Source organism: Cajanus cajan, chromosome 4 (genome assembly GCF_000230855.2).
Source record: "Cajanus cajan strain Asha chromosome 4, NIPB_CcT2T_4, whole genome shotgun sequence".
In the NCBI taxonomy this organism is placed as follows: domain Eukaryota; kingdom Viridiplantae; phylum Streptophyta; class Magnoliopsida; order Fabales; family Fabaceae; genus Cajanus; species Cajanus cajan.
In genome coordinates, this window is record NC_138520.1 from 36,624,888 (window position 1) to 36,637,153 (window position 12,266).

At 33.6% G+C, this 12,266-nt stretch overlaps 2 protein-coding genes across 3 annotated transcripts; one reads left to right on the forward strand and one right to left on the reverse strand.

Annotated features, from left to right (window-relative positions):
- Positions 1-331: 331 nt before the first annotated feature.
- Positions 332-6,812, reverse strand: LOC109793848 (uncharacterized). Its single transcript, XM_083073518.1, has 9 exons — positions 6,768-6,812; positions 6,575-6,696; positions 6,353-6,410; positions 6,214-6,283; positions 5,635-5,749; positions 5,262-5,325; positions 4,800-5,152; positions 1,442-1,643; positions 332-583 (listed from the first exon to the last, which is right to left on the reverse strand). The coding sequence occupies exons 1-9, from the start codon at positions 6,810-6,812 to the stop codon at positions 332-334; spliced, it is 1,281 nt and encodes a 426-aa protein (XP_082929644.1).
- A 3,065-nt stretch (positions 6,813-9,877) lies between these two features.
- LOC145957057 (anoctamin-like protein At1g73020) lies at positions 9,878-12,058 on the forward strand. Of its 2 annotated transcripts, none has more exons than XM_083073283.1 (6): positions 9,878-10,133; positions 10,451-10,577; positions 10,659-10,759; positions 10,854-10,945; positions 11,043-11,147; positions 11,253-11,745. In XM_083073283.1, the coding sequence occupies exons 1-6, from the start codon at positions 10,020-10,022 to the stop codon at positions 11,728-11,730; spliced, it is 1,017 nt and encodes a 338-aa protein (XP_082929409.1). In that variant the 5' UTR covers positions 9,878-10,019; the 3' UTR covers positions 11,731-11,745. The 2 variants fall into 2 exon arrangements, with proteins under 2 accessions (XP_082929409.1, XP_082929410.1); XM_083073284.1 differs by having other exon boundaries at positions 10,101-10,133; positions 10,451-10,557; positions 11,253-12,058.
- The last annotated feature ends 208 nt before the right edge of the window (positions 12,059-12,266 follow it).

Genomic DNA, 12,266 nt, shown 5'->3' on the forward strand with positions numbered 1-12,266 from the left:
AAGCCAAAGAACTTCAAATGGACTGACCAATGTGAAGAAGCTTTCAAGAGCTTCAAAAATTTCCTCACCACTCTACCAGTCCTTCAAAGGCCGGATCATCACTCCGACCTCCTCCTCTATCTAGCCGTGGTAGAAAGTGCCATCAACGCGGCCATAGTACAAGAACACCACAAAGTGCAAATACCGATTTACTTCATCAGCCGAGTCCTTCAAGACACAGAGAAGCGATATCAAATGATCGAGAAGCTGGCATTAGCGCTCGTCACTGCAGCTTGGTGCCTGTGACCATACTTCCAAAGTCACCAGGTGGTCATCAAAACCGACTACCCAGTTAAGCAAACCTTGAGAAAGCTAGAGCTCGCCGGGCATATGATAGCATGGTCAGTGGAGCTATCCGAGTTCGGCATCCAATACGAAAGTAATGCCTGGCAGACTTCGTGGCCGAACTCACCCCAACCGCGGATGAAGAACAACATGTATGGACTTTACACATTGATGGATCCTCCAGTTCTAAAGGTGGTGGTGCAGGTATCATTTTGGAGGGACCAAATAAAGTCACCATAGAGAAATCTCTTAAATTTGGCTTCAAAGTGACCAACAATCAAGCAGAGTACGAAGCGTTACTGGCAGGATTGAGGTTAGCACGCGACCTTGGAGCATAGCGGGTGAGTTGCAACAGCGACTCAAAACTCATGGTAGAGCAGCTTAGTGAGGTATACCAAACCAAGGATACCCTACTGTAGAGGTACTTTCATGTAGCATCCTAACAAATCTCCTCCTTCGATGAATTCACGATACACCATGTGCCCCGAGAGAAAAACGCCAGGGCCGACCTCCTATCCAAACTCACCAGTACGAAATGCCCTGGGCAACATCGAACCATCATCTAGGAGACCCTGAATTCACCCAGTCTAGACGAGAAAGTCGTCAGCACTAGTGACAGTGAAGACCAAGGATGGCGGGCATTTGGAACTATTTAAAGGAGGGTACTCTGCCCGAGGAAAAAAATGAAGCACGGAAGATGAGGATAAGGTCGGCTAAGTTCGTCATCATTGGAGACGAGATGTTCAAGCATGGCATCTCCACTTCTCTGCTAAAATGCCTAGCAGACTCTCAACCCACCTATGTCGTCAAGGAGATCCACCGAGGGATTTGTGGGATGCAATCTGGGGCTCGCTCAATGGCGACCAAGGTACTCCAGGCTGGGTACTACTGGCCTACACTGAAGTCAGATTGCCAGACTTATGTGCAAAGGTGCAAGGAATGTCAGCAGTTCAGCAATGCACATCAACAACCACCTGAAGTCCTTCACCAGATGATGTCACCGTGGCTTTTCGTCCAGTGGGGAATCGACATCCTCAGACCATTTCCCCCCGCGAAGGGTCAACTCAAATTCCTCCTAGTGGCAATCGACTACTTCACCAAGTGGATCGAGGCATGCCCACTCGCCAAGATCACTGCCGAGATTGTATAGAAATTCACCTGGAAGAGCATCATTTGCAAGTTTGGCATCCCACATTCTCTTGTCACTGATAACGGCAGAGAGTTCATCACGCAGAGCTTCGAGGATTTCCTCCATGAACTCGGAATCAAGCACCTCCTGACCTCGGTGGAGCATCCCCAAACCAATGGCCAAGTCGAAGCTACAAACAAAGTAATACTCCGTGAGGTCAAGAAGCGGCTATGAAGCGCCAAAGGATAATGGGTCGATGAGCTCCCCAGCATTCTCTGGGCGTACCACTGTACTCCCCAATCAACAACGCAGGAAACGCCTTACAGGCTGACCTACGGAGTCGATGCCATGATCCTAGTGGAGGTCGGCGAGACATCTCATTAATGTCATGTCTTCGATAGTGAGCAAAATTCCCAAGAGACAGCAGTCAACCTCGACCTGATTGATAAGCTTAAAGAGGAGGCTCGGATTCACGAGAAAGCTTGCAAACTTCGAGCCTCCTGGAGGTACAACACACGAGTCTGACCTCGCTCTTTCCGGGTAGGCGACTACTAGGCGAAGCACGAAGAGACTCGTCATAAGGGAAACTCGCGCCTAACTGTGATGGCCCATTTCGAGTTACAAAAGACCTCGAAAACGGGGCATACCGACTAGAAGAGCTTAATGGAAAAACCATCCCGCGAACTTGGAACGTCACGCATCTCAAGTTTTATTTCAGTTGAAATGTACAAATGGGTTATGCACTCTTTTCCCGACTAAGTCTTTTGTCCCAAAAAATAGAAAAATGGGTTTTGACTGAGAGGTTTTTTAACGAGGCATACCCACAACATCAATGAAAATGACTCATTCCACTCATATTCTCTTAATTTTACACCATATTGGCAAGAATCATACCATGACAAGCCAAGGTCGAATTCGAACCGTGGTGCGAAGTATTTTATCTTAGCCAAGGTTAAATTCGAACCTTGGTACGAATTATTTTATCTTAAGCCAAGGTCGAGTTCGAACCTTGGCACGAATTATTTTATCTTAAGCCAAGGTCGAGTTCGAACCTTGGCGCGAAGTATTTTATCTTAAGCCAAGGTTGATTTCGAACCTTAGTGCGAATTACTTCATGTAAAACCAAGGTCGAGTTCGAACCTTGGTACAAATTATACTTAGCCAAGGTCGAATTGGAACCTTGGTACGAATTATACTTAGCCAAGGTCGAACTCGAACCTGGGCGCGAATTATTTTATCTTAATCCAAGGTCGAATTCGAACCTAGGTGCGAATTATTTTACATCGTGTAAAACCGAGGTCGAGTTCAAACCTTGATACGAGTTATACTATAATTAGCCAAGGTCAAGACTGAACCTCGGAACGAATGCAAATCAAGCAAGTAATATCGAAAAAAATGCATAAGGTCAAAAAGCGAGAAAAATGAACTAAATAAACTAAGTTATTACAAGAAGGAGCCTAAGTAGTGGTATTCTTGCTCGAGCTGTTAGGGAGGTTGTCTTCTTTCAATTTAACGGTTGGATTTACAAAATTCACATTTAATATAAAGTTATTGAGCGTCATAATACTTAGTGAAAGTTACACCGGTATAATTATAACCCTATATATATATATATATATATATATATAGGGACGGATGCACGTTTGGAATAGTGAGGCACTTGCCCCCACTACTATTTGACATATACATAATTTTTTATCTAAAAAGTAATATATTTTAAAAAATAAAAATTATATTCTAATAAAATAAAATATAGATTCTGAAAAAAAATATTTATTTATTTGATATCTGTCAAATTTTTGAAAGAAATTAATTCTCATGTGATAAAAAAAATTTCTTAAATAATGAATTAATTTTTAAAAAAAGTTTCATTATAATATATATATATATATATATATATATATATATATATATATATATATATATGTCTTAATACTCACATATATAATGTAATATATTAAAATAAATAATTTTTTGATAAAATAAAATTTGTCCATGCATGTTTATCTTTTGTGTTTTTTATTTATTGTATATGTTGATTGAAAAAATCAAAATAGTAAAATTGTATATATTAATTAAAAAAATCAAAATAAGAAAAATCTGAAGATTTATGTTCCATTTAGAATTGTTATTATAAGATATATTTTAAAATAAATTATCATTTTAAAATATATATTAGATATTAAAAACATATTTATATCATAAATAAATTAAACTAGATTTTTATAAAATTTAACATATTTATTTTTATATTTTTAATAGTGTTATAAAGATGGAATTTAAAATAAAATTTATAAAATTTAACATTGTAAATTATTCAATACACTACTAGAAAAATTAAAATTAGAGAGGGAACAAATCCGTCACTAATTTTGATAAAATCTATCACAAATCAATTAGTGACGGAATTTGTGACGGAAATGATTCCGTCACAAAATTTGGCGTCACAAAATATTTAGTGACGGATTATTTTCTCCGTCACAATTAGTGACGGAATTAAGGCATCACAAACAGTATAATTTCCGTCACTAATTTCTAATAATAAATGTTTAGAAATTAATAAAAATCCGTCGCAATTTGTGAGGGATTAAATCCCTCGCAATTTGTGAGGGATTAAATCTGTCATAAACTGTGATGACTTTAATTAAGTAGAATCCGTCACAATTTGCGAGGGATTTAATCCCTCGCAATTTGTGAGGGATTAAATCCGTCACAAACTGTGATGACTTTAATTAAGTAGAATCCGTCACAATTTGCGACGCCAGAATGCCGTCACAATTTGCGACGGATTTTATCCGTCACTAACTGGGATGAATCCCTCACTAACTGTTGATGACTAAATTTGAGAAAACCATTGTTTTTAAGAGTCTGGTAATCGATTACCTACACATGTAATCGATTACTAGACAATGAAAATCATATGTTCAAAAATTACTTATTAAAAGGTTCTCTGGTAATCGATTACCCATTTCTTTGTAATCGATTACCAGAAGATGAAAATTCCAAATTTGAATTTAAACTTTACAACTTGAAAATAAATCGTTGTAATCGATTACCAAGTCTTGTAATCGATTACCAGAGCCTATTATTCTAGGCTAAACACTACAAGAAAAATCAGCATTATCTACGGAAAAAATCCGTAGATAATGATGAAAATCCGTAGACCCTAAACCCTAAACCCTTCAAACAATACACATGAAGCAACCTAATTTTACTAAGCTGGATTGCTTAATGACCTTATACCTATCTACCAAACATACAATTAATAGAGGCAACATGTTGAAAATTCCAAATCAAATCATACAAAAATTCAAATACAGGGGAAAAAATTCTTAAAATTGATTACCTTTTTTCCCAGCCTAACAAAAATTCAAATACAGGGGAAAAATTCTTAAAATTAATAAAATCCAAGACAGAGCATAAGTAATAAACCTGCTTCTTTTTCTTCTTGGGTCTTCTCTTCCTCCGAGGTTTGTGAGCATCAGAGTTGGAACTTAGACTACAACCATGACTTGTCCCTGATCTTAAGGATCCCCTTACTTTGAAGTCTGAGCTGCTTTTGCTATTTGATGTGTTGCTCGATGTAGAAACCTCAGATCTCTGCATAGATGAATTTTGACCAGAAGATGACCCAAACCTTGACAACTTCATGTTTGAAGGACGAGGTTGAGGCATCAAAGCTCTAGCAGAAATCAGCCTCTATAAAAAGGTTGAAGATATTCAAAATTTGCAAAATAGTTTGTGACTATATATTTCATAGCATAGAATATTAGGAATTAAAACACAGTTGCTACTCTTACTGTCAGACCTGATTTTTTTCATCACTGGACATGCCAGACACGCCTTTACCAGAAGCACTGGAAGCCTGCTCCCTGCAACCAATAGAAAATTTTATATAGCAAATTCCATCAAAATAAAATATGTTTGCTGCATCTTAATCATTAATGCAAATTTCCAAAAACAAATGCATTTGGAATATTTTCCTAGCATAATGCTGGACAAACGCCAGAAGTTTCATAAATAAATGTGGCTTCGACTTCATTAATACCAACATCACAAGTGAGGGTTGATTCCGCTACTCTTCTTTTAACATTCTAATTCTCCTTTACCTTAATGCACGCAGGGTATATATGAAATTCTCATTGTTAGAATTGCTAAAGGATTAAAACATCCCCACTGACCTTGTGCTTTTGTCTGTCCATTCATCATCTGCATCTGCTTCATCACTAGAACTCCCAGCAAGGAAAAAATCATCATCACTCAGATCCAAAAGACCGTCATCCTCACTGCCAGTCTCTGACAACACCACAAAATCAAGTTGACAATTTATGGAACGGGAATGCAACATAAACACAGAGGCATATTTATTTTTTTAAAAATACAAAGCAGAGCTTCAGGCACATCGATGCGGGTTGACCTAGTTTTCCTAATTTTTTTGACAGGCCCGTGTGAAAAAATTTCTCAATAGAGAAGAAAATAAGAAGGTAAAATGAATTCAACTTCTACTATAAGCTCAAATTTGCTTATTCATTAGCTAATTCATAGAATCCCACTCATTTAATTTTAACTTATAAGAGAAGCTTAATTCATTTTCTGTGCTCATTTTCTTCTCTGTAACTTTTTATTGAAAAATTTATCCACACAGAACCAAACTCAACCAACAATTTCATCTAGGGCTCACACAACTAAAACAAATCTCTCGTAGAGCATCAACATTCTAAACTCATATATGACGGCACGAATCATGAAAATAAACGAACCTTCTAAATCCTTGCCACTTGCAGCAGCTGCAATTAACCTATCTTCAATCTGTTTGCGCAGCCCATTCTCCTGTCAATAATCTCCGAATCATCGCCGCTGGTAAACAAAGGAACATATTTCTCATTCTTGGGACAGTACTGCAAACAGAAATAGAACAACAACAGATTTTAAGTCAACATTTCTCGCTATGTCAACACTACAAAAAAAAAACAGCGTAATACAGACCATGACATATTGAAGATCTTGTTTGAGAGCGGAAAGTTGGTCGGAGTAAGGTTGTGCGGAGGAGGAAGAAGAAGAAGACGGTGCAATTTCTCGAGGCGTCTGATTCGTCTTTCGATTTTCCTCCTCTCGAAGAACTTGATCTTGCGGTCGCGCAGGAATATCTTACGCTCGGCGGCGAGGCGCGTGTGAATCTCCTGCTGCTTCTTCAGTCCCTCTAACTTCTGCTCCTGCGCCTCTCGCGCCTCGGGAGGCAAACTCTGCTTTACGAATTCGGAGAAATGAATAGAAAGGAATGGAAAAGATGAAATAGGGTTAGGGTTAGGGTTACCTTTCGGAGCATGCGCTCGATGGATCGAATCTGATTTTCTAACATACTCTTTATTATTAAGCAGAATATGAATAAATTTTATTAAATATTAAATAAAAATGATTATCAAAAAACTTACATTAATTCCATTAAAAAAAGGTTGTTTTAATGTTTAAAATTATATTAGAATAATGTGTTTTATAATGTTTATTTTTGAAAATTAAAATTTTAAAAAATATATTTATTTTTCAGAATTGTGTGTCATTTTAGTCTGTGTTATATGGAATTTTAAATTAATAAGTAATTTTTTTTAATTGGTTATCTAATTAATGAAAATTTTTAATTTCATTCATTATTTTAATAAATACTAATTAAATAAAAATATCATTTCAATTTTAAACATATTTTATTAATGATGTTATGCAAATTTATAAACTATAATTAAAATAATATTGTATGAATAAAATTATTTTAAATTAAAACCATTTTTTTATATATTTGAATCTATATCATGTTAGGGATGAAGATAAGTTAATCCATACTTGGAATATACATATCTAATTTATTATTTATTATGAATTTTTTATAGGTCTAACCTTTTTAAAAATTTAGTCTATCCTAATAAAAGTCTATTATATATTAATGATATTAATAAATTTAACTTTTTAAAAAAATTAACAAATTTATTTTCAAATATATTACTACGAGTATTTTTTAATTTACATGATAAAAATATGTTTTTTCTCGTTATCATTAAACAGGTTTCCGTAAACATGATCAAAACATTCTTATTTTGTCTCTTTCTCATAAATAGGTTTCCCGTAGGAACCCATAGAGCACTTTAATACATATCAAAACATGATCATTCTCAAAATCAACCACATATCTACAAAATATTATCCAAAAAGTATTATAATAAATAATGAAATTAAATAAATTAAATCTTATAATAGTTATTTTTTTCATAATTCTAAATTAAATATTCTAATTATTTTATAATAAATAAAAATGAAAATATAATAAAATATGTTAACTGATATTTTAAATAAAATATATTAAAATATTATAATCAAAAGAAATTTAATATTAAATCAAAATATTATATAAATCATAACTAAAATTATAATAAATATTCTGATATTAAATTTATTATATATTAAAATTAATTACATATTTGTATCAAAGAAATTGCTCTAGATTTTAGATTTTATTTATTATGTTTTATAATAAATAAAATCCAATATTAAATCAAAAGATTATAACACTCATAACTCAAATCCAGGTAAATATCTTTCATAATCAAAAGAAATCCAATATTAAATCAAAAGATAATAAAAATTATAACTAAAATATTTATAAATTTTTTATTATTAAATTTAGTATATATTAAAATTAATTAATTAAATATTTGTATTTAAGAAATTGTTACAGATTTTAGATATATATTTTATTAAATTAATTAAAAATTAATTATATTTTATCACTTTTTAATCAAGTGAGTGAATGATAATGAATTAACTAAAATTCTAAAATATATTTTAATTAAAAATAATTTTTTGGTAAATACTGTAACTAAAAAGTATTATAATCAATAACTTAAAAATCTTAATTATATATTATCTTTAATATAAATTTTACTCAATTCATTAAATCTCTAAAAATTATTATATAAGATCTTAAAGAAGTTATTTCTTAAAACATATCATTATTCGAATTCATTGAATGTTTAATGTTAATTATAATTAAGATCTTATTATATAAAAACTTATTATATAATATATCTTAAATAAGTTATTTCTTAATCATATATATATATATATAAGTGATTTGTAATGTACGAATTTTTATTATTTATATACTTTATTTTAGTTATATCATTATTCAATATAAAATTTTTAATACATTTCCTCACATTTTGAGTGTAACATTTATAAAACTCTAAATATATAAATGCACTTAATACCAGAAAAAATTGATAAAGGGTAATACAATAAATTCAACAATAAAATATTAATATAAACTTTAATATAAATCTTAATTAAGAATACTTAAGTGTCACTCTCCTTCTTTGTATGATACTCTATATATAGTTAACTTGGCCGGTTCCCTCTAGCATTTAATATTGCATTTAAGTTTTATCTAAAAATAAATATATTATCCATTATCTTGTCAACACATTTCTAAAAAGTGAAGAAGACGAAAGGGAGGATTTATTTTATTATTTATTTTCAAAAAAATTTAAACAAATTTTACATTAAATTATTAATTATAGTCATTTTTTAACTAAGTTATTTAATTTTAGTTTTTATAATCATTTTTTTATTATTTTTATACTGAATTTAAATTTATTCCGTAACAGTAGACGGAACGGGCCGTTTTAAAAGTGAAACGGGCCGTTCCTGTGAAGTCCCACATCGGTTAGGAAGGAGAACGAAGCATGCCATATATATAGGTGTGGATACCTTCCTTGTGTGGACGCGTTTTGGGGTGGCATGCGTGCCATTGCCAGAAGCAAAACCGTGAGGGCTGCGGCCAAAGCGGACAATATCCACATGCGGGTTGCTGGGGTGTTACACCTGTCAGGCTCTTACTTGGTTGCTGATAGTGGTGGCCCTCGCAATCGAACTGGTGGATTGACTGTTTCCCTTGCAAGTCCTGATGGTCGTGTCATTGGTGGAGGAGTTGGTGGAGTTCTTATTGCTGCAAGTCCTGTTCAGGTAACTAAATTTGTATTGGTGCCTGGATATTATATGTGGAAGGTCATGGTTCACGGATCAAAATTGGAAACTTGTTAAATTTTGATGTTTTATTACTGTAGGTGATACTTGGGAGCTTTATATGGGGCGGATCGAAGTCCTTGTAAAGGAGTTTGAGAAGATGGGGTTTATTGTTGAGAGAGTTGTTGGCATTGCAGATGAGTTCATCAAGGTTAGGTTTTCTTTCTAAAAAGGACTTTTTAAGTAATTTTGTTCCATGGTCTATCAATCTTTTGATATAATCAAGTTCTGAGTGTCTAGTTGAAGCTTTTTGATGAGTGGCTAAAACTTATTTGTCATTTGTTTAGTTGGCTGCACCTTTGGAGACACTTGGGAGGGCTGCAGCTGAACTACAGATCAAAAAACAGACTCTTATTGGTATATGCAAATCCCCCAAAGGGAGAATTTGTTCTTATTACTATTTTTAAGTTCACTGTGTCAGATGGTGCTAACTAGAATGTGACTGGTTGTGCAATTCCCATGTTTCTGTTAATGTGTCTTGTAATAACTGCCAGGTATGGATTTGCAATTTGAGGTGGAGGAGGTGGAAGCTTTTGTGAAACAACCTGATGGTTTTGTTTTCAGTTGGTGTGAGCGTTTTCAGTGCTACTGTCACTTGATATATGGAATAGTGAGTTCTTTCGTTAGACATTTGTCTTCTCTACAATCGAAATCTCTCTTTGTAATTTGATGTTCTTGTTAGCCAGTTCCACGCATGCTGCATGCTGCATGTTGTTTTATCTGATTCTCAGATTATAGGTGCCTTAGCTTTCTAATTCAAGAAAATATTAGGAAAATGCATTCTTGTGATTATGAATACAAAAAATGTGACATGTTAATGAATAAGCTTTATTGTGGTGCTATGACTACCATGGAATTGCAGTGTTGTATGAACTCTCCTATTGACATGTCGTAACATTTTGGCTCTCTTATAAATTGAATTTGCAGGTAAACAACAGCAAGTCAGCCAAAACCCTTAAATTTGATGGAAAAGAAATCCATTGGGAAATTGGAGAGAATCTTCTTCAGAAATTGGAATCAGAGAACATTGTTAAGCAAGTCTTTCCTTTGCATGGTGTTTTTACTCACATGTGCCATCATTTTTCTCTTGATTAGTGTGGCTTGAACCTGAACTAATATTGCTTTTGGTTGATAGATGAAAAGAAGAGAAAGAAACTTCTCAGAAGTTGGGCACTTCATTGGTGGGACTTAACTAATCAGCCAATTGATGAGATTTATTCTTACTATGGGGCAAAGGTTAATGTGACTATGACTCTATGAGCTTTATAACATTATCTGAAAATGATATTGTCCATTCTCCTTATCCAATGATGGAATGAATAATGTGCAGATTGCAATCTATTTTGCTTTTCTTGGAATGTTCACAAGGTGGCTGCTCTTCCCTGCTGCATGTGGGCTTACATTGCAATTGATAGATTTTGGGTGAGCCAATCTGTCTGTTGGTTTTTGTTTATGCTACCACTTCTTCTATAGTATTGCATCTAGTTAAGTGGTTTTATGGCTCCTCATTACATTTTAGGTCATTGAGATTAGTAGTGCTTCCTGCTTTCTTCATCATAGTGATACTTTGGGCAATAATGTTTTCTCAATTCTGGAAACGTAAAAATTCTGCACTGTTAGCAAGGTATTGTCTTACTTTTTTTGGGATCAGTACAATCACTTTTCTCATTCAATTGCTTTGATTCTTCCCTCTTCCTTCACACTTTTTCTCTTGTGTTTGGTATTGCAGATGGCCTATTAGTTCTGCAGTTGCAGCTGACCAAGGATACAAGATTCTAGGCAGGAAGGCCAGCTCCTGGCAGCCCCCAATGGAACTCTTGAAAGTATTTGAGTCTGATAGAGCTAAACAGAAGGAAATATTTCAGAGACATGAGTGGCTTGGGCGTCTCATGCGATTCAGAAATGATGCTATAATTATCTTTGGCATCATATGCCTCCAGTTACCATTTGAGTTGGCATATACCCATCTTTATGAAGTTCTTGGTTCTGATTTAATTAAGAATACGTATCATTTTTTTTTGTGCTTCTACTTATTAGTGTTAGTTGAGTATTCTGTTATGTCTTTTATGATTTTTCTTTCTCTGTGTTGTTCTCTTTTTCCAATAATTCTATTTTGTTCTTCCGTTCTTGAGTCTCAATTAAAGTATCTTCTGTTGTGTTTATATAATTATTGGTCTTTCAACATTTATTTTCTCATCCTACTATAGTCTTCTTTCTAGCCTCATTTCATGTTCTCTTTTGACTCTTTGGTGGCAATTACCCTGGTATAGTCTTCTTTCTGTCAAACTAAAAAGTTTCTGGTAATCGATTACAGCAACTGGTAATCGATTACCAGAGATTTTCTTTCCTGGCATAATTGAATGTAATTGCTACAATAAATTTTACAAAATATTTTTAATCTTTTTAATAATTAATTTAGATGTAACATATTGCTAACTTACACTTATGCTTGAGTTGTACTAATTTGATGATCTTAAATTTTATAAAGTTTTACTTAGATACAAAGATGAATTTAAATTTTAAACTCGATGGCTTGTTAATTTTATAAAGTTTAAATTCAAATTTTGAAATTTTCATCTTCTGGTAATCGATTACAAGAAATGGGTAATCGATTACCAGAGAACCCTTTAATAAGTAAATTTCGAACATATGATTTTCATTGTCTGGTAATCGATTACCTATACATGTAATCGATTACCAGACTCTTAAATAATAGGCATCACAGTTAGTGACGGATTTTATC

What these genes read in the sequence shown, in the direction of transcription:
- LOC109793848 (XM_083073518.1), bottom strand. Translation starts at nt 6,812, where the DNA reads ATGTTAGAAAATCAGATTCGATCCATCGAGCGCATGCTCCGAAAG. An exon ending in TTGTTCTATTTCTGTTTGCA is followed by an intron (nt 6,284 to 6,352) that starts GTACTGTCCCAA and finishes GATTATTGACAG; the next exon opens with GAGAATGGGCTGCGCAAACA. An exon ending in TGGACAGACAAAAGCACAAG is followed by an intron (nt 5,326 to 5,634) that starts GTCAGTGGGGAT and finishes TATTGGTTGCAG; the next exon opens with GGAGCAGGCTTCCAGTGCTT.
- LOC145957057 (XM_083073283.1), top strand. Translation starts at nt 10,020, where the DNA reads ATGGATTTGCAATTTGAGGTGGAGGAGGTGGAAGCTTTTGTGAAACAA. An exon ending in GCAAGTCTTTCCTTTGCATG is followed by an intron (nt 10,578 to 10,658) that starts GTGTTTTTACTC and finishes TTTGGTTGATAG; the next exon opens with ATGAAAAGAAGAGAAAGAAA. An exon ending in TTGCAATTGATAGATTTTGG is followed by an intron (nt 10,946 to 11,042) that starts GTGAGCCAATCT and finishes ATTACATTTTAG; the next exon opens with GTCATTGAGATTAGTAGTGC.